Source organism: Meleagris gallopavo, chromosome 22, assembly GCF_905368555.1.
Source record: "Meleagris gallopavo chromosome 22, MGAL_WU_HG_1.1, whole genome shotgun sequence".
Lineage (NCBI taxonomy): Eukaryota > Metazoa > Chordata > Aves > Galliformes > Phasianidae > Meleagris > Meleagris gallopavo.
The window spans coordinates 9943861-9968795 of NC_139425.1; the positions used below are offsets into that span (position 1 = coordinate 9943861).

At 53.1% G+C, this 24935-nt stretch overlaps 2 protein-coding genes across 2 annotated transcripts; both read right to left on the minus strand.

Annotated features, from left to right (window-relative positions):
• Positions 1-23: 23 nt before the first annotated feature.
• On the minus strand, positions 24-1865 carry FNDC11 (fibronectin type III domain containing 11). Its single transcript, XM_085241207.1, has one exon. It carries the CDS (start codon positions 1155-1157, stop codon positions 240-242), a length of 918 nt encoding a protein of 305 aa, XP_085097333.1. The 5' UTR covers positions 1158-1865; the 3' UTR covers positions 24-239.
• A 7118-nt stretch (positions 1866-8983) lies between these two features.
• STK35 (serine/threonine kinase 35) lies at positions 8984-22737 on the minus strand. Its single transcript, XM_019622083.3, has 3 exons — positions 22242-22737; positions 17976-18723; positions 8984-11890 (listed from the first exon to the last, which is right to left on the minus strand). Exons 1-2 carry the CDS (start codon positions 22690-22692, stop codon positions 18011-18013), a joined length of 1164 nt encoding a protein of 387 aa, XP_019477628.3. The 5' UTR covers positions 22693-22737; the 3' UTR covers positions 8984-11890; positions 17976-18010.
• Positions 22738-24935: the final 2198 nt, after the last annotated feature.

Below are 24935 nucleotides of genomic sequence, written 5' to 3' on the forward strand. Positions count from 1 at the left end.
TCCTGAATGCTGTATAAGGATGTTATTTGTTCAGAGAAATTTGGGATTGGTTACTGTTAACATGGATGAACCTGTGGGAGGCACTTGCTATCAAAAACAGAACAAATTCGGGGGGGGGAAAAAAACATAGCTTAACAAAATGCTCAAATATTAGGATTTTTTCTTTATTCTTCTTGTCCACTTTTTTCAAATGGAAAATATGAGAAAACATTCTTGTCAGTCACCTCATCCTTTGGTTCTCAGGTGCTTTTGTCTTCAGCTACGTTAGCTTTTGTCGTCAGTGTGATGGTGTCATGCCATAGTTCATAGACAAGCGTGTACACTTCTGCTCTTCTGATCATGAATTCGTATGATCGGTCAGGCAGCAGGCCCTGGACTACGCAGGTGTTGGTGGTGCGTGTCACAAGCCCACAGTGTCCAAATTCTGCCTGAGTTCCACGCTTCACTAACTTAAAATGTAGTTCATATTGTTCATGGGGTGACTCTTGATTTTCGATAGACCATTTGAGGTGGGCCCAGTTCTTGTGTGCAAATGATTCGTTTCGATCAAACATAACTGGCATCTTTGCACAGAGAAAAAGCCTAATGTCTGGTATTTTGCTACCCCTAATATCTGCACATGACACCAAACGGTGCTTGGTGTAGAGTCTTCTTGATGCTTGCACGGAAATGAAGTTGTTCATTATTTTGGAGAGGTCTGACATTCTCTGCTTAATTGAATCCCACTTGGAGAGGAAAGTTTCCATGTCATAGGTTTCTAGATAGCAGACCAGTTCCTCCCGACCTTGTTGCAGCTCTTCTAACAGGTGGGTTAAAAGCTGCAGATGGATTTCAGTCTGGGATCTTCCCATTTTCTTCACTCTCTGGAATTTCCAAGGGTCAATTACTTGGAAGATGCTGGTAGGAAGCGCCAAGAGATTCTGGTCTCTCAGGATCAAAAATGTGGGCAGAACCTCAATGTAATAGCAACACTTCTTCAGAAGCTCCACTTTCTTCTGATGTGTCTCAAGGAGGTGGAGGCTCAGATCAGACTGCAGGTACTGCCGTACAAGGCTGCTTCTCTCAGTGTACCTCCTCCAGATGGCATTGCCTTGTTCCTCTGTGCTGCGTACAGAATTCTCTGAATTGGTTTCAAATTCATTCAAATTCACATTCATGATTCCAAAACTTGCTGTTTAAAAAAAAAAAAAAAAGTAGCTGTAATGAAATTAAGAACCAAAGAAAAAGCAGCTGTGAAGGAAGTCATGGCTGTGACTTTTCTCTCTCAATTAAAGCTTATCTCACAAATTTATAGATGAGAAAGAACTGTTAAACTAGATGTATTTTAACAGGAATTTTCCTTTCTAGCTGTATGATTTCTAATATTTTGTCTACTTTCATATATTTCAAACAACTGGTCTCCTGTTAGCGCCCCTGGACTGGTCACGCTCTGTTTAACAGATTCACTGCCAGAATTATTCTCTGATATACTCTGCCAAAATTTCTCCCTTATTTGCTCTTTCATTCTAATTAGACACCTTTGTGCTCCTGTACACAGCTTCTCTCCAGTCTTCTAAATCTCTGGAGACGTCTATTTCTCTCTCTTTTGTAATCTGGCAGGCCTCTTTGCCCGCTCAGTGCAACGTTCTGGTCATAGTACCTAACTGTGATGTTCTAATGTCTTGAAGCTAGGTGGTGTTATCCAGTTGACAAAGAAGTTTCTCCTGCCCTGGCTTTCCCTAAATAGATAATGGAAGTAATAATACTTCCTTCTTGGAGTTTTGGGAGCTAGTAAACCTGCCAGAAGTCTGGCCTCCCTGCAATTTACACTATTTCACTCATTCACACTAAATCTTTTTTCCAAGAAAGCTGTCAACGTGAAAATACAAACCGTATTTCCTTTTCACTTTTTCTCTCCAGAAAAATACCCTAAAACCAAAACAGTGACAGTTCTTGGCAGCCCAGTATGAAGTGGAACAGGGACAGCATGCACAACAGGTTACACCAGCGCTTTCAGAGCAATTCGGCTGTCTAGAGTGGTTTGTTTGCCCACAGACGGAGATGTGATTGTGGTTGTTTTCCTTTCTGTTTTTACATCCCTTTTTTCTTGCCAGAAATGTCTGCTTTTCAGCAGCACTGCTAGATTTGGAATAGCAGCACTGCTAGGCTGGGAATAGCAGAGCCTGGTGCTGCATGGCTCTGGAGAGGGCTAGGTGTAGGAAATGGGAACTAGAGGAAGCTGGACCACCCTGACCCACCTTGCCCAACCTTGGGGAGCCCTCCTTCCCCCTGGCCAGCCAGGGAGCCCCGTCCCACTTCTGCACCCCCTGTGCTCCCAGCCTAGCCTGGCCCTCGCCTTGTGGCCTGGCTGGCTGCAATCTGCAGGCCTCGGCCGTTGCCATGGCAGCGCATTGTGGTGTATGAGGGCTGAGGCCTGTGGCTGGGGCTGGGTGTCTGTCCCTGAGCAACCAGCGAGGTGTGCGTGCATGCTGATAGTGCTGTCTCAGATTGCCTTTGTGAGCTGGGTGCTGGCTGTCCTGGGGCTGAGGGACTGGCTTTTGCCTGCTTCACAAGCAACCTCTGTCCTCAACACAGCCAAGAGCTGTGCCAAGGAGCCCCGGGCTGCCAGTGTGGATTCCTGGAGAGCGCTGAAGGGATGAGCAGGAGTGCGAGGGTAGCTCTCTCCTCCTCCGAAACAAGCCTATTTTGTTTTACCTCCCATTTTGTGCCCTTGCTGTGGGCTGTGGGAGCACTAAGCCGATGCTCTAAGGAGTCCAGGGTTTGTGGTTATTGCAATATCCAAAAGACAATTTCCAAAGCTTTGATTCCCTGCGTAAGGCATTCTCACTGCTCCTCCAGCATGCTTCACCTCTGGTGCATGAAGCTAGGCTTTAGTGCTTTACCATCCCTATCTCCAAGTCCAAAGAGCCTGACAGAGCCGCCTCGCTGTGGGTCGGTTTAAGGCTTTGTTCACTGCACAGAGCCCGGACCTCAGCAGCAAACCACAGTGACGCAGCCATAAGCCAAGGATCCATGCAGACAGAGATGAAACAGATATTGCAGGTCATCCTTGTCTGCGCAGCACCCTCAGAACAGGGTGTAGGGCATGCAGCACTGAGCAGAAAAGCTGGCTCCATCTTGGGCAGCCCTGAGCTGTCTCTCTGTACCCTGGGAAGTGACTGCTCCATTAAGTGAAGCAAGCTTCCATTTGGCTAGGAAGGGATTTTCCTGTTCTGCTGTGCTGAAGGACCTGCCTGGCCAGTCTGTTCTGTTTTATTGCAGAGGAGAGGCAGGCTCGACTGGTTTACAGCTATAAGCTCTGCACCACGACTGGTGCTGCCATCAGCAAGCTGGGCAGACATTCTGGGTCTGAAGGTGCTTTCATACTCCCTGCGATTAAGTCTTTGGGTTGGGGCTTAGCCTTAATGCTGTCTTGGACGCTTAGCTGGTGCATCTTTGCTAAGCTTTTTTAATCGAATGATGGCCAAGATCCATAACACTGTCCCTGAGCTTCTGCTTGAGCATCGAGCAAGGAGGTGATCTGTCATTTTAAGAAATCAATGCATCTTCTCCTGGCAGCCTGAGCTTACTGTTTCATTTCACAGCTGCCAAGAGATTAACTATACAATTGTCAGGTGTGATTCTGTAACAGATGAGGAAGATAACAAATACAAGTGAAAGAAGGTTGATATCCTTGCTTGAAGGAGGTTAACAGAGATCACTATTTGGTAATAAGCATGCCAAGTTCCTGCAAGAAATAAATCTGCTGAGATGTTCATGTCATAGATCCCAAACCTGTCACTTAGGCAAAGCACGCTGAGAACTGGAGCTGTCCTCGTGTTCTGGGCTTTTAAAACAGCAAAGGTGGAGTCCTTGGCTTAGCCAGTGTTACTCTTCTTTTTGGTAATGGTAGGATGCCATCTGAACACTTTCCATGAGTACAGTATGATGTGAGATTGAAAGTGGATTTGTTGCTGAGACTTCTGCACTGAGCTTGCTTGTGATTCTCACCATCATAAGTGAGAATCTTCATCCCAAATTAGAATGGAGAAATGAAATTCCTTTGGTTACCCCTATCCTAAACAGCTGGCCAAGTTTCTGTCTTGATTTTAGGAACATGAGCATAAGCCTGCCTGCAGTCTCCAATATTTTCAGTATTTTTACATCAGAGATCAATTCAACTATAGGATTTTTTTCTCTGAATTAATACAAAACGTGTTTGAAGCCATCAAACTTCATATACTCCTCTCCCTCCCCTCTCATCAGCTGAGCTACCACTGCTGAGAAGCTGACAGCTGCTGTTTACCATTTGTCATTCTGCCCTGTCCTTCTGACCACAGCATCAAAATAGAGAACTTGTTAGTCTTTAAGATCAAGATATAAGCAGACAATTGATTTTTCCTCCCTCTTCTCATTAGCGAGTTCTGACACTTAATAAAACATGTATTTCCACCCTCGGAGCAAACAAAACACCCAGATAGTGCCTGTCAGAGAGATCTGGAACCTGGAATTCATCTTTATGGAAAATCAATAGCTGGAACAGAGAAATTGGCAGAATCCAAATTAAAAGTCGCTGGCAATTTCTGTCCTCATATTTCACTTCTATTGCATTATGAAATAGTAATCTGCTGCAAAGAGGAGCAGGGTGATGGACTTTGTCACTGGCAAGTGCCTGGTTCTTCCTCTCTGCTTTGCGCAGGGGTGGTCAGGTCTCCTGGGTGAAGGTGGGGGCCAGGGGCTGCTGGCAACAGACACAGGTTTGGAGCAGCTCTTTGGGCAGCACCAGCTGCAGTGTAGCCCTGGGGACAGAGGTCTGCTCCTGCTCTGTCACTTTCCTGCATCCATTGCTGGCAGCACTGTTGGAAGGATTCCCAATGTCACCACCTCCTCCTGTGTCCCTGTATCCCTTGACCATATCTATATCTCATATCTGGCTAACCCCACGGGAGCTGCCTGTCTGCACTGGGCTTCTTCAGCTCCCTGGATCTCAGGGTGTGATTGATTTACTCACTGCTTGCTCCCAGTTTCACTAGTGCCTCATACACCTGAAGTAAATTACATGTTCCAGATAGATTATATCCCCAAATCTAAACCACACACCAGTGAACTCAATTTGCTCATCAGGATGTGATTCAGAGGGCTCACTTTGAGAAGGAAGAGGGAGGTAAGTTTTCTAAGGGACCCAGTGGGAGAATTGCTTTTCTGAGATGAAGAGCTCCAGCTGGATCAGGCCAGGAAGGAGTTAATTGCAATTAAGCAGCAATTATCTCTAACTCATTGCACCTACTAATAATGCTCTGGGAGGAGGCTACTGGCTATGGGCTGTGCTGAGCTGGGAGAGCTGCTTGCTGAGATGTGTGTGGGGTTGGAGGCTGCTTTGGGGGTAAAAATCCTTCGTGGTCCATCCCAGCCCTGGCTCAGTGCTCAACCAGGAGATCTGCAAAGGCAGGGCTGAGTGCCTGGGGCTGTATCAGGTAAGGAAGCCTTTGTCTGTCAGCTCTGGTTTCCTCACTTACCAATTGGTGGCTGGGCAGCTCTTGGCACTAAGGGGAGTCCCAGGGCACAGACCCTCCTCTCCCCAGTGGTGATATTGATGTAAGATCTCAGACGCTTTGGTGGGTGTGAGAGATCCTCTGAGCTGCAGGCTGCAGTGGAGGTGGGTTTGCAGATGATGCATCTCAGGAAGATGGAGTGGGGTTGTGGGAGCTCAAGTATCTGACTGGAAGCTCATCAAAAGCCCGTTCGGGTATCCTTGTACCGCGCTGTGCCTTGTGAAACAGATGTCCTTGAGCACAAGCTGAAGGCAGGCTGTCGTGTCCCAGATCCCACAGGCTGGCTGTTACTGGCAGGCTTACGCAAGCAGAGAAGCATGCGTGCCCCCTTTTTCCATGAAAACCTCCTAAAGAGGTCACGCATGCTTGGATGCAGAACAGGGATTAAGGACTGGCACAGAGCACAGCACCTTCAGCACCAGCAGACAGAACTGCAGCCTATGTCCTGAGGCTGGCATGTCAACCTGCACTGGGCACAGGGATGCAGAAGCATGTAGAGGTGCTCAGAGCACAGCTATGTACCCGAGACTCATCCACAGGACTGGGGAAGACTGCAAAGCCCTGGCTTTGGTGGCAGAAGGGCGGAGGTGAAGTCAATCCATCTCTGCTTCTTGCACGCTGGTCCCCAGGGAAGCGCGGGCTTTGGCAGCTCTAAGTGGGGCTGGAGGCGGATGCAATTCTGGAGAACAAGATTCCCATGCAAAACCTCAAGAAAAAAAAAATAAAATACTAAAGTTCTTGGCTGAAAGGCTTGTTTAAAGATTTCATCTCTGGTAGAGGAAATAACGTCTTAATTTGTTCCCTTGCTGCTGCCTCCCAACGCATCTCTTTGCAAGTGCTCGGTTCCCAGAGGAGCACAGGCCATTAGTTCTGCCAGGAAACAAGCTGGGGATGAGGGTCTTTTGTTAGAGGAGCTGATACCCACCTGCATTGTGTGCAAAGCAGTGGGCAGGCACCCTGTGCAGCCCCACCAGTGTGTGTTTGGGTGGACAGCAGGCAAAAATACATCTGTTTTTCTGCCTTGGCTATCTTTCTTTTCTGAAGCTGTGGTTTCATTTTGGGGTGATCTGGGTGATGCTTCTTGCCTGCCTCGATGCCCTGGGTACCCCAGCATCCCTCGGACTGTTGAGAGGGATTTCTGCAGGAGAAAGGATGGAGTGGCTGTGCTGGAGAATGTTACAATGCTGTGGGCAATGGGGCAGTGGTTACTTAATGAGTGACACCCCAACACCATCCACAGCGGGGAGGCAATGGCAGAGCACCAGAGCTGCCCCATCCCTGTGCCCATGACCCACTGTTGTCCTCCTGCATCAATATGGCATGGGCAGCAGAGCCCACACTCACCAGCGTGCCCTCGTGTCATCGTCACCTCTTCCAGCATGAAGAGCCCCGTCTGAGTCATCCCCCAGCTAAATGCAGTGTGTGGGCTTGTGCAGCGTTTAGGCTGTTCATCCTCTACTTGCTGCAGCCTGACGCTGGGTAGAACAGCTATTCATCAGCGCAGGGACGAGGCGAGATGGATGTCCTATGCTGCAGCGTGAGCTTCGCTCTCCTCCCACCCACGGGACTGGAGTGGTCCAGCATGGATGACTGAAGTGCTCGCTGCCTGGAAAGCTCAAGAGATCTTGAGAGAAATATGGACTTGTGCTTTGCACTGAGTGACTTCACGCTCCTGCTCTACGAGTGCTGGAGCCTCTGTGGAGTGCAGGCTCTTGAAAATATTTTCACCGCGTGTGTCACAGCAGCTCCGGGGAGAGGGAGAACACAGTGGTGACGGCAGCATCTCGCGGCTGCTGGTGTTCAGTCTTTCCGGTGGCCTTGGGGTTGTGGTGGCCACAGTGGCCACTGGTTGTCTCTTTGGTGCCTATCCTGCCCTGGCCCTGCTGCCTTCCTCCTGCCTGTGGCTTTGCCACGTGCGGCTCTTGCAGGTGCACGTGCCTGGCTGATGAAGGGCCAGGAATTGTTGGGGTATATTTTTTCAGCTCTCAAGTAACTGAAGTGTCTTTGTGGAGTTTAGCAGCCCTCTTTGCATATGAAATAGGTCTCCAGAGAGCAAATCTAGAGTGAAATGTTTCTCCTTGTGACTGACACCAAGCTCTTTCTGCTAATGATGTTTAAAAGCTTTTTGCTTGTCGGCTGCATGGTCACCTGTTCCTGCACCTTCACTGTGCAGTGTGGTGGCACACGTGCCAGCTGACCTGGCTTCCCCGAGCTCCATCACCACATTTGCAGGGACCAAGCTAACAACACTGTGTTGCTGAGAGCATTGGAGCACAGCTTGTCATGGGGGCTGCTACCTCTCCAGAAGCAAAGCATGTTTTGCCATCGACCCCTAAGCAGCATAGCTTAAAATGGGGAAATTCCAGCAGCAAGTGTTTTCTGCTGCAAACCCTTATGCTGCTCCAAGGAGGCTGGGTAGCAATAAGGGACCAATGGTCCATCCATGCATGTGCTCTGCTAGTGGGAAATGGGCTGACACCTTCCTGTGAGAGGGGGCAGCTGCACTGGCGATTGCCTTGTTACACAGGTTTCTGAAACTGTTCTAGGAAATATAACAAAGCAGGACTTCTTGAGGGCTGCACTCTGGAAAGCAGCTGCTACAGCTGTGCCCCTGGAAGGACTTGTTGGGCTTTGCTGTGTATGTGCTTTTACGTAAGCAGATGATCCACTTGTGCTGTAGGTGTTACCACTGCTTGCAGCCAGCTGAGTTCCTGCAGCTCCTCCAACCTCTTTCCCCCCCCTGCAGGAAGGTTGCTCCAAGGTGGGACCAGGCTCTAAACACCAGAGCTGCCCTCACTGTGTGTGTCACCCACAGATTATGCCCTTCAGCCTCAGGGTTCCCCACCTGGTTCCTGGGACACCTGGAAGGAACGCAGTTTGCTCCCAGCACTTGCCTGTTAACATTGCAGCAGCTGGGGCCAGCCAGCCCCATGGGGCTGGAAGCATCCACTTTGGGTGTCTGTTGGCAGCAATTATGCAGCACAGTGGTGATGGCTGGGCAAGGGGAGCTGTCACACAAGGGCATAGCATGGCCCTGTGTCCCAGGACACTGTGTCCCTTTGCCTGCTCAGAGGTGGCCTCATGTCCTTGGCACTCAGGGCATCACTGGCTGCCTTCCCCTGCATGAAGAAGGATTTCTTGTCACAGCTCATCCTCACTGAGCTCTTTCTATTGTGGATGCCAATGGTGGCAAGGGAGCTCCAGATGCTGTGAAGGGTCAGTTATGGCTTGTGCATCTAGAGCATCTGTGCAAGGACAGGCAGTGTTTTGTAGCTACTAAAGTATCAGCTCTGTGGGGTATTCTCCTTGTTGGTTGCAGGCTGTGCTGCTCCTTCTTTTTGGCTCTCCAAGTCCAACCCTGGTGGATGTAACCCCCTCTAGCTGTGTGGAGAGTCCTGCCCATACAAACGTGTTGCCAACAGCACAGCTGAGAACAAATGCACAGAACTCAGTTTCAAATGGTGTGGCTTTTCAACCCCATCAAACAGCTTTATTCACACAAACGTCTCTTAATTTACAAAGCCTCTGCCACTCATACACATCAGGGTATCCACAGTGTTCAAAACTTAAATAGAACGTCTCATACCAACCCAAGTAAACCAAGTACAAAAAATATTTATATAAAGTTGTTCACACATAGGTCCTAGATCACCAGCTTCTGTGCAAGAAAAAAAAAAAGATAAGTAATACAGACTCATTTACTAATATTATTAACTTTACTTTGGAGTCTGGGTTTAAGACTTCTGCCCTCAATGGGGAGCAGGTGTCCCCATGCCCCACAGGTGGGACGTGGCACTGTCACACTGCAGCATGGAGCAAGCAGCTCATGTTCCTCCCATGGCAATCAGCTTAAACCCAGCCTCGGTACTGCATACAGAGGAGACGTACGACGCACGCAACGGAGGATTTCCACAATGATGGTAAATGCTTGTTTAAAATCTTATTGCTCCAGAAAGGCTCTGGGAGCCTCTGATATGTGAAGGAGCTGGGTCCTGAGGAGTAAAGGAAGACCACAAGGGTAACTCTTATCTGTCACTAGCACCGTTAAGCCTCAAACACAGCAGCACAGGGGAGCTTCCCTACCCCCTCTGCTCTCCTCTCCACAGACCGACACTGCCTGCAGAGCTGCCTGCACACCCACATGGTGCTGACAGCCAGCCCTGCTGCAGGCTGGTGCAGATAATCTGTTCCCCAATCCTCCTGAGGCTTGGCTTGTTCCCCACCCCACCCCCCAACCCACCTCCCTCTTGTAAACAGCAGTCAGAAGTAAACAGTTTCATACAATCACCCCCAGCGCCGGGCTCAGCTTGGACCCCCCCACAAAGTCCAAAGGGCAGTGGGAGGGGCACTGGATCCCTCCATACCTGGATGCTTTGCTCCAGCCAGGAGATGGAGTTGCCCTGGTCCCAGCCTTGGAGTTGCTATCCTAAGCTTGAACATTCCCAGCAATGCAGCCCAATGCCAAAAACTCCCTCTGCAGGGTTCAGCCTGCAGAAGATGCTCAAGTTCCAGGTGGGGAGAGACACCCGATGCTACCACCTCACTCCACAGAACAAGTTTGGTCTGGGCTAAAGCAATTGGAGGAGAGGTGCTAGGAGCTGTAAACACAAGGCAGCTTCATCTACAGTCCAGGAAATCGAGCGCAAACAGCAGCAAAATCGTCAGGGAGAAATGCTTTGAAAAGGGCAAATTAACAGGGAAACATCCATGTTGGCCAAAGGCTAGCAGCCTAGGCTTGTCCTCGGAAGTGTTTGCTAACTCCTAGGTAAGGCACTACGGTCTAGCTCGCTAACATCAAGCTGCTGTACAAACACATCTGAAATGCAAAAGCTGAGGTGAAGACGTGTGGTTTGAAGATGGCCCAAACCTGCAATGGGCCAGGAGGGGGTACTTCCCCAGTGCTCACCTCCCACCTCCATGTCCTGCATGCAGACCTCCTGCTGGAAAGCTCACTTCTCCCAGCAAGGGGCCATTCCAGAAGAGTAAACCACGAGCAGGATAGGGGGGTATAGCCTTCTGCATGCACCAGTTCATGCCAGGGATGGGTTGTAACAGTCAATAAGCAACAAAAGCTCTATCGGGTGGAGGAATGAAGGTTTGGAGTAGGGCACTAACACTGTACTGTGAACAAGAGAGATCAGTTCTCAGCTCACCATGGCCCTTGGGGCAATGCTAGGCATGAGTGGGGCCATCCAACTCTATCCACTTGGGGGGGGCAGTGGGATCCAAGGGACCCTCTTCTGCCTGATCCCTGATGCCATGGAGGCTGAACAGTGGCAGTGATGCTGCCCCCCAGACTGATGCTGACAGTCTCAACTCAGCAAGGCGCATTTTAGCTTGTCCAGGCCCCAGAGGTTGGAAAAGAGGTGGTGCTGCACACTCCATTTACAGTGAGCAATGTCTAAAGACAAGCAACGTAGTCCCAGAATGTTAGTGTTGCTACAATATAGGCAAAGAGACTGAGTGTTAACTGGTCGGCCTGAGGTTCCAGTCTCCTTACCTGAGCTGTATTGACTGCAACCAAGCAACTACAACCGGCCTTTTACTTTATTGAGACAGTTACCTAGAAGGAAAAGTGTTTTACAGCAGGCCAGAATCCAGCCCATGAGCCACTGAGGCCAAACCTCCTCTTCCAAGCACCGCTCCTCACAACTGAAGCTTGGCATCAAATGGCTCAGAGTAGTGGATTGTTTTCTGTTTCTCACGTATGCAGACAAAATGTACCTACACACTCCCCATTAGCTCTGTGCCCCTAACAAACATCACCAGTGACACCCAGATTAGGAGACAAGGGTCTGCCCCTCGCAGGGCAGTGCTGACTCCCCAGTGCCTTTCCAGCTTATGCTACTCTATACCTAACAGCAGCTGTTCTTAGTGCAGGCAGCATGCACCTACCCAGAAGCTGCCAGGCTGTGAAGACATTCTACTGCTTGCTCTGTAAGACTCACCTCTAAAGCAATGCATTCCAGATGCAAACCCATTTCTTAGATGGAAACAATAGCTTTAAACCCCAACCTGTGCCTGGCTGGGCTCAGCAATCCTGTCTGGCAGCAGACTACAGCTGTTTATTAACTCCTATCAAGTTCAACTGCAGAGCAGGGGGACATGGGGAGAGCTGGGCAGGGCAGCTCTGTGTTCTGGATCTCATTCAATAGGCTGGTGAGCATGATAAGTGCCCAGCCTGTGCCCCTGCAGCCCCCCTGTGTCCTCAAAACACTGCTCCCTTACAAAACAAACACCCAAACATTTCACATTGCCAGAGATCCTGAAGACCGAGGATCTTTTGTATTGTCACCTTCCCTTATCTTTGCTGCCCTTCGTTGCACGTAACGGAGATGATGGGTCCCTGGTAAATAAACCTGCAGGAAAAACAAGAAAGGAGAAACAGACATCAGATATGTGCATGGTTTTGTCCCAGTTACTGCAGTGAGACTTTGCTCCCCTCAGCCTCCTTTAATTAATTAACTTAACTATACTGTCTGCAGGATGTTAGTTCTTCAGTTAGTGGATGCTGTGCATTGGGAGAAGATACAATCGATCACTGAATTGGGAATTGGGGAACTCTGCACATGTAGCAGGGATATTTAGGTTCACTATTAGGAAGTTATTCTTTACGATAAGGGCAGTGAAGCAGTAGCACAGGCTGCCCAAGATGAAGTGGGGCCCCATCCCTGCAGGCACTCAGGTCAGACTGGGGGGCTGTGAGCACTGATAGAGCCATGGGTGTCCCTGTGCACTGCATGAGGTTGGGCCAGAGGGCCTTTCAGGGTCAATTCCAACTCAAACCATTCTATGATCTTTGTGGCTCCCTTCCAACTCAGGGTATTCTATGATTTTTTTAAAGCAAACTTTAACTAAAGCAATGGGCTGCAAGGTAAAGTCCCAGCGCTGCCTGTGACGGCACCGTCCTTGAGGACCTGCGTGAGGCTGAGCACAGCAGAAAGACAGAACACACCATGACTTTGGGGTCACACTGAACCTCTCATCCTGTGCGTCAGCAGCAGCTCAGGCTCTTGAGTGCTCTGCAAGAGGCTGCTAAAATCTACTTGGATGCAACCAAGAGCAGTGCTACACCCTGTGCAGCCCCTGAGGATGCTCAAGAGCCTGGATTTTGGGGCAGGAGGTGCAAACCCTGAGCCGCACTCAGGGAAGGCAGAGCTCAGCTCTGCTCAGAAGCTTTTTTCTCCTGGTTAAACAACACACAAACCCTTCAAACCCAGGGTAGCATGCTGCTTCATGACAGTTTTCCCCACAACTAACAGCAGTTGAATTTTCCCCCAAACTTCAGCTCTGAGCAACATAACATGGAAAAAGTGGGGAATTTGGTTTCCCCTTCACAGTGCTGGGAGCACAGCCATGTCCCCCCGGCTCCATGGACAAAGTGTCACATCCATCTGGAGAGGAGCAGACTCCGTAGCCACTACCCAGCAAATGATTCAAATCCCTTAGTCCCAGGAAATCTCATTAAAGAAATCCATGCCTGCAGAATCCACTTTTAAAGGAAGAGGCCAGGACTGCCTGCCCTCAGCTGGGATCAGAAAGAAGCTGTTCTGTGTCTTGTGGGAGGCACTGGGACACCAGGGCAGGAGCAACAGAGTGAAGAATTGTCCGGAAGATTCCTCCTGTGGTGCAGCTCCATCAGCAAGCAGGGCTGTGCTACTGCTCTTCATGCTCCCCGGAGCAGGAGCAGTTCAAGGAAGATCCTGGTCTGACTGCTTCCAAGCTCGCTGCACTGACGCACGTTGTTTCTGGGCTTGTTCAAGAGCTTTTAATACCCCTGCTGACGCCACTTCCAGTTTTAATCAGCTCGAATGTTCGCTCAGCATCAGCAGAACACAAACCAGCAGCCCACAGCCCTCACGCAGCACTGACGAGGATGACACCAACGTACAGCTTACGGCAGACGGAGATGAAAACGTGGTCCTCAGGGTAGCAGGGGGCCCTTGGTGACCAAGGCATGAAGACATAAGCTGGCAGCTCCTTGTGCTCACATCATCAAGCCTGTGTGGGGATGCAAGGTGCGAGGGAGGGGGCTGAGAGCCCACTGTACCCCCATGTCCTTCCGTAAACACGTTGCAGGGCTCCTTGGCAACTCGCTTCAATCCAACCCCAGAGCCTTCCCTGAAGGGATGTGGGACTCACAACAGCAAAGTGCCTCTGCACATTGCCAGAGGTGCAGCCATCCAGCCCTGCCCAGGGCTCTGCTCCTCTCCAGATGGATGTGACACTGCCTGAAGGATATTGCTACCCTGCAGGTTGGCCCAGAGGTGCTGCAGTTGCTGCCACAGCCAAGAGGAACTGACCTTGCTGTTGTCATCCCATGGCTTGCTCTGTCCATGCCAGGACTGACACACCATGCCACACACATTTCCCTGACGTGCTGATGTGGCCCCTTCCCACAGCATCAGGGCACTTTTACTGATGCCTTAACAAATACAACCTACCCAAACACAGCAGCCTTCTCTCTGGCAGCTCACAGCCAGAGCCATTTCTGATGTGCACCGATCCCTGCCTTTCAGAGTTGGATTCCTACAGGTCAGCTGTTTACTGACAGCACTCAGGTGTCTGTGCAGATGTGCTCATCAGAGAGAGGTGCCACTGCACAGATGAGCTTGTTCAGTATCAGCCCTGCTGCACTGATTCTATGATTTTGCAGATGCAAACAGAACAAGGCAAATGCCAGCAGTTACTTTCAGCTGACACCAGAATGTGTCAGAACATGGGGCAACGCAGGGCAGCTGAGGGCAGCACCTCTATCCAGCCCGAATCACTCTGCATTCAGATTCCTGCCTTCTATCCCCAAAAATCACACCTGTTTTACTACAGAGTATCATTTACAGAACAAGCTGCCCTCCACACCGAACAGAATCACTGCAGTTCGGCACCTTACAGAAATTAAAAGTACACATTTTCTTACATGCTAAATTGTGGTGGCGGGTGATGCTGCCCTTTGTAATCCCCTTCTTTCTGTGACAAGATTAGTGAGCAGCACACAGACTCCCATTGCACCACATATCTCAACAACTTCTTGGGTGTGCTGTGTGGAGCCAGGTGTTGCATGGTCTTCATGGGTCTTTTCCAATTCAGGACATTCTATGCATCTATGGATCTGTGAGCTTGGCTAACGAGTGCCCAGTCCATCCTGCACAAACACTGCCTGGGAAGGCAGCTATGAGCATGATGGGCATAGATAATAACACCCACAAGGGGACCCAGGGGAAGAGGAGATGAGGGCAGAGCTGCAAGAAACCAACCCAGAAAGGAGGGGACTGCACCTGTGTGTGAGCTCCAACTGCTCATGGGTGAATGGAGGTCCCTGGGGAGGAAGGGCAGCAAGGCACAGCAAAACAACTCCAGATCCAGCTGCTTTCCAGTCTACAGGGAGCCTTCCTGTATCAGTAAGGAGGGGTGAAATACTGCTTCTGCTGCAGTTAGGACTGGGCTGTCACATGGCAATCAGGAGACTATCAGCAGGTACTCAGCACAACCCAACCACTGATGTATAAGAAGGACTTTTGACCCTTTGCCCAAAAGGCACATTTGTGGGAACTGCAAACTCAGGTTTGGATAAACCTGTACTGCAAGAGATGGGGAAGCAACGCTCAGAAAAGAGAATGTTATCCCCAGGGAATGCCACCCACCTCTGCAGGACATGCTGCTGCCTTGGGGTGATAAGCTCATCTCACCCTGACCAGCTGAAAGCAAGGCCAGAAGCACTGTGCTGGCTGGGAGCTGACACCAAATCCCTCTGTTTTGCAAGATAACAGAATAAGAGGCACGGTGAGCAGCAGGTCTGCGCAGCATCCGCAGCAGGACTGAAGGCAGAGCTGCTGGGATGCAAAGCACCATCAGAAGAGGGGAAGGATGGGGGAAAATCTGATTTCCGGGATCAGGGTTACAGTTTTCCAGGTCACGATGTGGGCCAGGTCTGCACAGGGGCTGAGGCTGTTGGGAAGGGGACCTCACTGCACAGCCCTGCACTGCACGCAATGCCCAAACTAAGCAGGGAGAGGTTACTTCAGTTTCCCGGTCAACTTAAATTACCTGAGAGCAGAATTCAGGCCCTGCCCTAAATCCCATTTTAAGCTTCTCAAGCTTCCGCTTTAAGCTTTGCATTAAATGAAAGCCCCACAGCAGCCAGAGGTAGGCTGGTTTGAACGTACGCATACACGATGCATTAAGAAGCCCTGTAGGAAAAGCACACAGACAATTCCAGCGCCCTACAAAAGCACACCGGAGGAATGCTCCTCCTGCACAGTGCACGGCTGAGGGTTTGCAGGGAGCATACGGCCAGTACCAGGCTCCTATCTGGGCCACGCTGCCTTATGTAAGCACAGCATCTCCACTGCAGCTGCGTCACCCCCAGACAATCAGTGGCAGCTCATGGCGGACGGATGGAGGGGGGCTGAGAAGGCAGCTGGGTTTTATGCAAACAGCCCCAGGGTAGGACTGTCCCCTCCATGTTTGTTATCCCTGCATGTACTATTCTGCAGATATGCGCAGGATGAATTTTCCCCGGAGGGCACAGGCTGGTTGCATAACTCAGCAGCATCATGTCAGCAGGCGAGTGATCGCAGATGGCAGCAGCAAAGCCTGACCCTCACCGCACAGCCACAGCTCTGAGCAGGCACATCCCTGCCCTGCTAAAAGCCTCATCCCTTGCCCCAGGGTGCAAGGTGGGGTGCCCTGCTCTGCACCCAGGACTTCTTCACACCTGAAGCACTCACATTCCTACAGGTCACGGCCCTGCTCTAATCCCCACCCCACCTTCACACCAGGACCAGCACCAAGCCCCAGCCCCTGGCAGACTCTGTCACATCACATCAATTACTTGCAGTGGAAATTTCAAGGGATTTACTGCATTTTGTGCTAGGAGAGCAAAGGAGGTGGTTCATGGACCAATTTGGACAAACCAGGAGGGATGACACCCAAAGGGCTTCCCATTTCTGTATTCCTGTTTCTCTGGGGCTCACTCTGGGGGACACATCCAGCACTTCCTACAGAAGCTAAGGGTGCCAGGAGTTGGATAAGCCCCAGCAGCCCATCCCCTAAAGGCACATTCCATACTGGCTGCTGGAGTGCAGCAGTCCCAGGCAGAGGACCACCAAGAGATGCTGGAGGCAGCACAGAACCTACGTGGCACACCACAAAGCTGTGCGTGCAGACTCTGCACGGATGGCACATCATTCCTCATGAGCTTGGGAACACTCAGTTGAGCAGCAAAGAGAATTTGGAGCAACACCTGCCAAAGTGGCCTTCCCTTCCCCATTGCACCCTGCAATGGCAGTGGATGGCACACAGCCATTGACCACAAGGGCTGACAGCTGGGTGTTTGCCAGTGACAGCAGCAGTTCTGGCTCTCTTTGCCCTCTTGTATCTGCGGTTCACTTTGATCCAGAAGGATCTGTTTGGTTTCTGGTAGTAAGAATCAGGGAGCAGCACTGTCTAGCTCTGAAGCAGCCTGTGAAAGACCAGGGCTGGAAAGATATCTGCCTCACCCTGTAATCTGTCATTTTTCAGTTTCATTGAAGTGTTTGGCCAGGAGAATCCCATAGTAACAGCTCTTGTTTACAGACAGCTTTACCATAAAGGCAGAACTGCTCGTTCCTTTGGTGTCACCGCTGAGTGACACAATCAATTATCCCACATCCATGGGTGTCCTTCCAGACCCCCGCTAAGGACCAGGATGCAGCAGAAGCCAAGTTCAGGACTACTTAGAACCTGAGCCTGGGAGAGAAGGGAGGGACTCTGCATGATCTAAGCTCCATCTGAGCACAGATGTTCTGTAAGCTTCCTTCCTGAGCAGACTCAGGTCTCAGCTCGGATGTTAAACACCAAAGCATCCCACTGGGTTTATGCAACTGTGCTTGGCACAGAAGTCCTGCCTTTAGCAAGGAAATGAAATGAGATGGATGCACATGCTTTGCAAGTGAAAGCAAGGAAAACAGTCTTGTCTGTGCCAGAACCCACCTGCCACTCAGCTCAGTGCCTCCCCAGCAGGCCAGCCAAGACCTGAGCTGCCCTGCCCTAATACCAGTGAGGAAGGAACACCGTATTTGAGAGATAAGAGCTCTCATAGCTTTGCTGAAATCACAGTACATGGAGGAGCCAGAAGGGGCAGCTCCTTCCCTGTCTCTGGAAGGGACCAACACACCCAAAGCTGATGCCGGGGTGTTAAACATGCTTCCCCAGCCCACACCCAAGGAGCAGAGCTGTGCCTGGGCTTTGGGCAGCACCAGGACACGCAGGTACTCATCTGCTCCTCACCTCTACTGTACTGCTGCAACAGAATAGGTGGGAAAAAAACCACCACTCAGAAACAGAGCTCTGATGAGTCACTATAGAAATAGCTCTGGGAACATAAAGGACTCCATTGTGTCACTACAAAGTGCATTAACAGGCTGGACAGCAGACAGAATAATATAAAAACTACCGATCACTTACCCAGCTGCAAAGCACAGCAGTGCCCTGCCCTGAATTTAAGCAGCACATGTAACCTGGTCCATTCTGGTTTCAAGCTCAAAGGCATCAGGTCGATCCTGCGGGTTAGCAGCCAACATGTCTTTCAGAAGCTGCTTGATCCCCTCAGACATGGAAGTCCTGCGTTTCTGAGGGATGTGCAGCTCCATCTTTGGGTTTTCTAGCAGCGCTTCCCCAACGGGCACAATCTCAGTCCCCTGCTTGATGTAAGTCCCCAGCAGCTCCCTCTTGGTCTCAGCATCAATGAAGGTGAGCCTCTCAATCATGGCCCAGATGATGATACCGAGGGCGAAGATGTCAGCCTTGGCAGTGTAGTGCCCCTCCCAGACCTCGGGGGCCATATAGAAATCAGAGCCACAAGCCGAAGACAGCCAGTACTTGTTCACATTCACATTTTTGTTCTCATGGCCACCCTTCTTGCCTCGAGCTGTCAGACCAGCACAGACCTTGCTGAGCCCAAAGTCAGCCACCTTGAGAACCGGGGTGCCGGATTTCTCTGTGATCAGGATGTTGTCTGGCTTCAGGTCCCGATGGACAATGTGGTTCTTGTGCAGGAAGGCGATGGCACTGGTGAGCTGCAGCATGAAGCTCCTGTTGGTCGCAGGATCGGGCCGTCGTGAGAGCACGTACTGGTTGAGGTCCCCCCCCTCACAGAACTCCATGACGAACCAGAGGTAGCAAGGCTCCTCCGCGTAGCCCAGGATCCTCTCACCTTACCAAAATGGAGCAAAAAGAAAAAAAAACAAACAAAAAAACAAAGAGTGAGTTCTGACAGGCACAATGGAAGGTGTCCACGCTAACTCAGAACAAGGGCAAGACACGAGGCTGGTTTATGCAGATAGTAAAGGTTTTAGGAACAAGGTGCTTGGGACAGGCTGCCCAGGGAAGCAGTGGAGTCACCCACACACCCAACACTGCCAAGGCCAGAGTCCTGCAGCACACCAGCTGCCCTCAGGCCAGATGCATGCTGCTTAAGCACTGTGTTTGTGCTGAGAGAGCTCTGCCACTTTCCTACAGCTCTAGTGAAACACCAACAGGTCTTCAAAGAGAACAAACTGGAAGCTCAAGTAGCCAGCTATGTTTATGTGCAATCTCAGCCATGCTGATGGATCCAACTGCCTCTACCACAGTCAGCAAAGCACAGGCAAGTCTGAGTGTTTGGAAACCACTTAAAGAACTCCACCTACTTTACCAAGTTATTTTTTTCTCTCTTAGCAAAGGCCTGCAGACCATCTGGGAAAGCAAACTCCCAGCAGCAGGTAGAGCCAAGCACTACCAGCACCACCAAGCCCCAGGCTCTCTGGCATCCACAATGGTCAGCGATTGGTGTGGGTGGGAATACTGGTTATTTGCACAAACAGTCTGTATCCATGGCTACTGCTATGGAAATGAAATCCTGCACAACACAAAGATTTGGCTGCAACTCCCTGCCCTCAGCAGAGCATGAGGAGTAGGGCTGGGATGTGTGTGTGTGTATGGGGGGGGACAACAGCTCCCACCTGGGATCTGCAAAATGCTGAGCACAGTGCCCAGCACGAGGGGTCAGGGAGCTCCTGTCAGCCAGCAGCACGAGGAACCACAGCAGTGCCATGTGCACAGAGCTGGGAGCATCACAGCACAGCACGCAAGTGGGAGGAGACAGCATTTCCCAGCAGCCCCATCCCAGGGGGAAGGCAGCAAAGACCTACTGGCACTGACATGCCGAGGTTTGGGCTCAGCGTAACAAAGGCTCAGATTCAAGATGTGGCCCCACACCTCTGCAGGCACAGGGAGGACGCCGCTGACCCAGCAGTAGCTGCGAGCACGGTGCACTTCACTTTGGGTGGAGCGCTGCTGGGAGAGGTTGAAGCCAAGAGTAATATTTCCTCATTTTCTTTCTATAATGTGAAAGTGTTTGAGTTGTTAAATCATCTTCCTGCCTTCAAAACAAACAGCTTTAAACATAAAGAGCTGGCAACTCATTTCTTAAAGATGAGAGTTTAGCAAGACCAGCTGCCAAGAGCTGAAGGGATACAGACAAGAGCCCAGAGCTCCGGCACCAAGTGTGCATCCCTCCATCCCCACAGCCACCACCCTGCAGCCTGTCCTGGGAGCTCATTAGCAGCTTGCTAATTTGCTTAGCATCAGTGGGAACAACCTAATGCCAGCAGAACCAGCCTCCCACTCCCCAGAGCTGCATGGAACCTCTAACTCCCACTGTGCAAAGACGCTGTACTGGAGAGAAGGGAGCCAGCAGCACGAAGCCAGGCACCTGGACCCGTGGGCAACGTGCCATGGAGCACAGCCCCAACTCTGCTCACTGAACAAAGCAGCTCTGCCCATCATTGCTGTGTGTCAGGAGCAGCTAACAGTGCACACAGCCATGCACAAGACCCGGAGGTGTGCACACATCGGGGCACTGAGCACACTGCTCAAGTCCATACCTTTCCTCAAGGCTCAGCGCTGCGCACTGTGCTGCCTTTTTTGCATTCTGCCCCAAATGAGACGTGACAGAATCAATTTAACACGATGGAGATGATGGCTGAATGCTGTAGCTGCGACCTGGCATAGCCTGGTATCCCGACAGTTACGCTCCTGATGTAGAAAGAGCCTCAGATTAATCCCCCCCACACCCTGAGCCGGGCGCCTTGGCACAGCATCTGTGCAGCCTGTAAATAGCCACGCTGCGGTCGTGCAGAATGGCACGGCTGCACAGCCACGTGCCCACTGCTGCCTCAGCCGGGAGTGCTGCGGGCAAGAAGGGAACGTGGGCAGCTCAGGGGCTCTCCTGGCCCTGCCGTAACAATATTTATCAGTACGGTATCAAACCCAAAGGTGGGGAAGGTGGTGAGCACAGCCTCTGCCCCTGCCTGGGACCGGCAGATAACACAGCTTAGAGGGCAGGCACAGAGAGGGAGAAGCTGAAGTGGGACTAAGGCAAGCAAAGCTCTCCCAACAGCAGGGAGGTAATTCTGCAAGGAACAGAGGGCTCTCCACCTGCCTGCAGATGGGTGGGGAGCACTGACAGCTCCCCAAAAGCCTTCCCTGAGGCATGCTGCCTAAGTAGGGCAAGAGACCCCAGTCACAAGGAGCTCTCTGTGTAGTAGGCAGGCACCCACCCCACAGGCGTGCACAAAGAATAGTGTAGTGCCCTTCTTGGGGACACTGCCTTGAATGTGAGTGTGAGGAGTGAAAAGAAGCCATGTGGGGACACACAGGTCCAGACATGTTCTCATGGGTTTGGGAGCTGTGGATCTGCTTAGAGGGCAGCTCTGCAGCCTTCCACAATGTCCACACGAGGAGACACTAAGCCCCCAAGGGGTACAGACATCTGGAGAGGCACTGGGGGCACCCGGGAGATGGGGCTCCAGTATTTTTCCACTTCTTCACTACATGTTGGCAGAGATGGGCCTGACAGCAGCCAAAGGAGCTGAGGAGAGAGCACTTTGGAGATGTCACCATCATAGTCATCGGTGGTGGCAGGAGGTGACCCCAGCAGCTGTGTGATGCTGCCAAGGGGACCCAGGGGAAGGTGGCAGCCGTCCCTATACAGCAGAGTGGTGGAGAGACAGGGATGGTAGAGCACAGAGAATGGTCCCAAAGTTGTCAGAGCCCATGGGAACACAGAGGGCACCACAGAAGTGGGGTCACAGCCTCAGGGTGCTTGGAAGAGATGGGGCTGCACAGGGGAAGGACCGAAGGCATGCACAGGGCTGTGGCAGGGGGCAGAGCAGCAGAAATGGGGGTGTGATGGAGACACAGGGGAAGGCACAGAGGGATGTGCCTGAGCCTGGAGGTGACAATAGGAACACAAGACTGGAGGACTGCAGAGGTGGAAAGCAGGAGGAGAAGAGTCCCTGTGAGCAGCAGAGGAAGGGACAGAACGGGGTCAGGGGGCACAGCGCAGTGCGGACAATGCAGGGCTGAGTGGGGGAAAAAGTTTTAAAGTAGAAGAGATGGAGAAGAACTAAGCAAGATGGGGGCAGCTTGGGGAAAGGGCTGCCTGAGGGCTGGAGGGATTTACGCAATGGGGCGACAAAGAGGGGGAGAGAAAGAAAAAGGGTACAACGGGAGCACCCATGGGGGGGCTCCAGAGCTGGAAGGCCGAGGGAGGACATCGAGGGAGCCCAGCAGCCTAAAGGAACCGAGACAGGAGGGCACCCCTAATAGAGAGGGGTACAGGGACGGACCCGTGGATGTGAAACCCGGGGCAGGAGGGAGCCGGGGGTCGGGGCAGGTGCGGGGCGGTACCTTTCAGGGAGGTCTCTACCAGCCGCAGGTAGAGCTGGCTGCGCTTGTTGCCGTGGCTCATGCGCTGCCCCAGGCCGTGCCGCTGCAGCACGCACTCCTCGAAGCGCACCACGTTGGGGTGCTGCCGCCTCAGGCTGGTCAGCGCCCAGAACTCGGCCAGCGCCAGCTCCACGTTCTCGGGGGCGTCGCAACGGATCCTCTTCACCGCCAACCGAGCTCCGCTGCGGCTCGACGCCGCTTCGTACACCACGCCGTACGCCCCGCGGCCGATCTCGGCCAGCAGGCGGTACCGAGGGGCCCCCGCGCCGCTACCGTCCGGCCCCGGGCCCGCCGCCGCAGCCGCCTCCTCCTCCTCCTCCGCGACCGCCGCCGCCATGGGGCCGCGCCGCGCAGCCCGCCGCCGCCGCGCCGCCCTTTGTGTCCCTCGGCGGCCGCCGTCCGCCGTTTCCATGGCAGCGCCGCGGGGTGAGCCCCGCTCGCGCGCCCCCCCCCTCGCCCGCCTGGCCCCACGGAGCGCCGCGCCGGGGAGCGCCGAGCGGGCGAGGGGGCACGCGCCGCCGCATCGGAGGGCGGAAAAGCGCGCCCTGCCAGCCCCTTTAAGCGCTCGGCCAATCGCGGCGCGCCGGGCCGTACCACTGCGCTGCCGGGGGGGGAGCGCGGCGCGGGGCGGGGCGGGGCGCATCCCGCGGGGGGGGAACGGCGGCGGAGACGCGGGGCTGGCGGGGCCGTAGGGGTGGGCGCGGCTGCGCGTGCCGCCTGCGGGGCTCCTCGGCGCGGAGGGCGATGAGCGCGGCGCGGCTCCGGCCGGGTGCTCCCCCGCGGGTTGGTGCGCGCCGCGCGGCTGTAAACACCGCGGCCGTGGGGAGCGCTCCGCCCCGGCGGGGTTTGTGGCGTTATGTAACGGTGGGAATGGAGCGGCTGTGTGGCCCGCCCCGTTCTGTCCGCCGCTGCCGCATCTCCATGTTCTGGAACGCCTGCAGGGATGGTGACCTACCCCCCCCGCCCCCCCCACGCCCCCTGGCAATCCGTGCCGGCGCAGCACCGCTCTTCCCGAGGCGAAATTTCTCCTCATGCCCGACCTGCCCCTCCCATGCCCCAACGTGAGGCCATCGGGAGCAGAAGCCGCTCCCACCTCCTTTTAGGGAGCGGTGAAGTTCCCGCTGATCCCTCCGCTCCACACCGCACCCCCGCCCCGTCGTCCCCCCGAAATACGCAGCTGGGAGCCCTGCGGTGGCTCTGCGGGCTGCACGCACCCAGCGCGGGGAGCTCCTGCGTGCGCTTCGAGCTCCGTTCGCTTTGGAAGCCCTTCACTTCCCGGCCCGGCAGGCGATGCGGGGCTGCCCCTTTTGCTCCAGCCTGCTGCCTGGGGCACGGCGTGCGGCCGACGGCAGCCCAGCACGAGGCAGCCCCGAACGCCGCCCTCCGGCCGCAGCCGCTATCTCCGCGGCTGTCATCGCCCCTTTCTCCGCTCCGTACCCCCCCACCGTGTCCATGCTTGCATCCTGCGGAGCCGGGCCAGGAGCAGCCCCTGGGCACAGCCCGGTGTCGCTGACGCTGCGTGCCGCTGCCTTCCACCCCCTGTGCCACGCACTTTCGTCCCCCCCCTCTCCGAACCCTCTTAAAACTGATGCAGTTAAAGCAAACTTAACTTTTCTATTACCGCTCATTTCTCTTACCCAGGTGCTTAATTACCATTGTCCCAGGGAAATGTCAGCATGACTCACAGACAGTTTCCCATTAGGAAGAGACGGATGAATATTAATTACGCTCGCAGGTGGGTGGGTTTGGTGTCAGTGCCTTTCCCAAAAGGGCCGTGTCACCCCCGCACCCACCCGGACCGCAGGGACCAGAATGCGTCTGGCTTTGCTCACATAGGAAGTAATGGGGGCTGCGGTGCTTTGGGGATGGGAGAACCCCGATCTCTTCCTGCAGCAAGTGAGGTGGAGGCACCCGCTCCATCCCGTGCCTATGGGGTTAGCTCAGTCTCCAGAAGCCCCACTCCACCTGGGGATGGGGATGCTCCAGGTGTGTGCTAGGAGCTGAATCCTGCTGCCAGCAGAGCTGCTTTTGGGATGCTCCACACTGCAATCCCTGAGCACGCACCTGGAGATGGTGCTCTTGGAGCGGCTAAGGCAGGATGGGAATTAAGTGCACCAGCAGGAGGTCGGGTTTTGGGGATGTGCTGGACGAGATAGGGACTGCTGCTGGCTACATGTAATGGTTTCAGTGTGAGAACCCTCTGTGGAACCCCGTGGTGCTCAGTAGTGAGGGTGAAACCTCCCGGGGCTGCCCACATAGCACTGAGGATGCCACTGTGGTTTGCGGCTGCCTTTTGTTCTTGGCTTTGTTCTGCGCCTGCAAACTTCAGCTGAGGGTGAAAACACACCAGAACCCCACACATCCTCTGCCTGTGCTCTCGTGGGGACTGAGCCTCCCCATCCCTGCAGCACTGCCATCTCCCAGCACAGCTTCTACAGACCACATCCCCTCCATCAGCCCAGGGAGATGGGGGATGCTCAGCCTGTGCTTCACCCCTCCATACATTGCTCCCTCGGTGCCTGGGTGAGCCAAAACCCACATCCAGCAAAACCCACGAGTTGCCATGTGCCGTCCACATGCAGCACCCCAAAGGTGGTGGTGGCAGTGCAGGCAGCCAGCTCCCAGCCATGTCCATTCCCCTGTGCACAGGGAAGG

Excerpts from the sequence above, each read along its gene's own strand:
- FNDC11 (XM_085241207.1), bottom strand. The coding sequence starts at position 1,157 with ATGAATGTGAATTTGAATGAATTTGAAACCAATTCAGAGAATTCTGTA.
- STK35 (XM_019622083.3), bottom strand. The coding sequence starts at position 22,692 with ATGGAAACGGCGGACGGCGGCCGCCGAGGGACACAAAGGGCGGCGCGG. Across the intron at positions 18,724-22,241 it reads GGTAGAGACCTCCCTGAAAG|GTGAGAGGATCCTGGGCTAC; the intron begins GTACCGCCCCGC and ends CATTTTGGTAAG.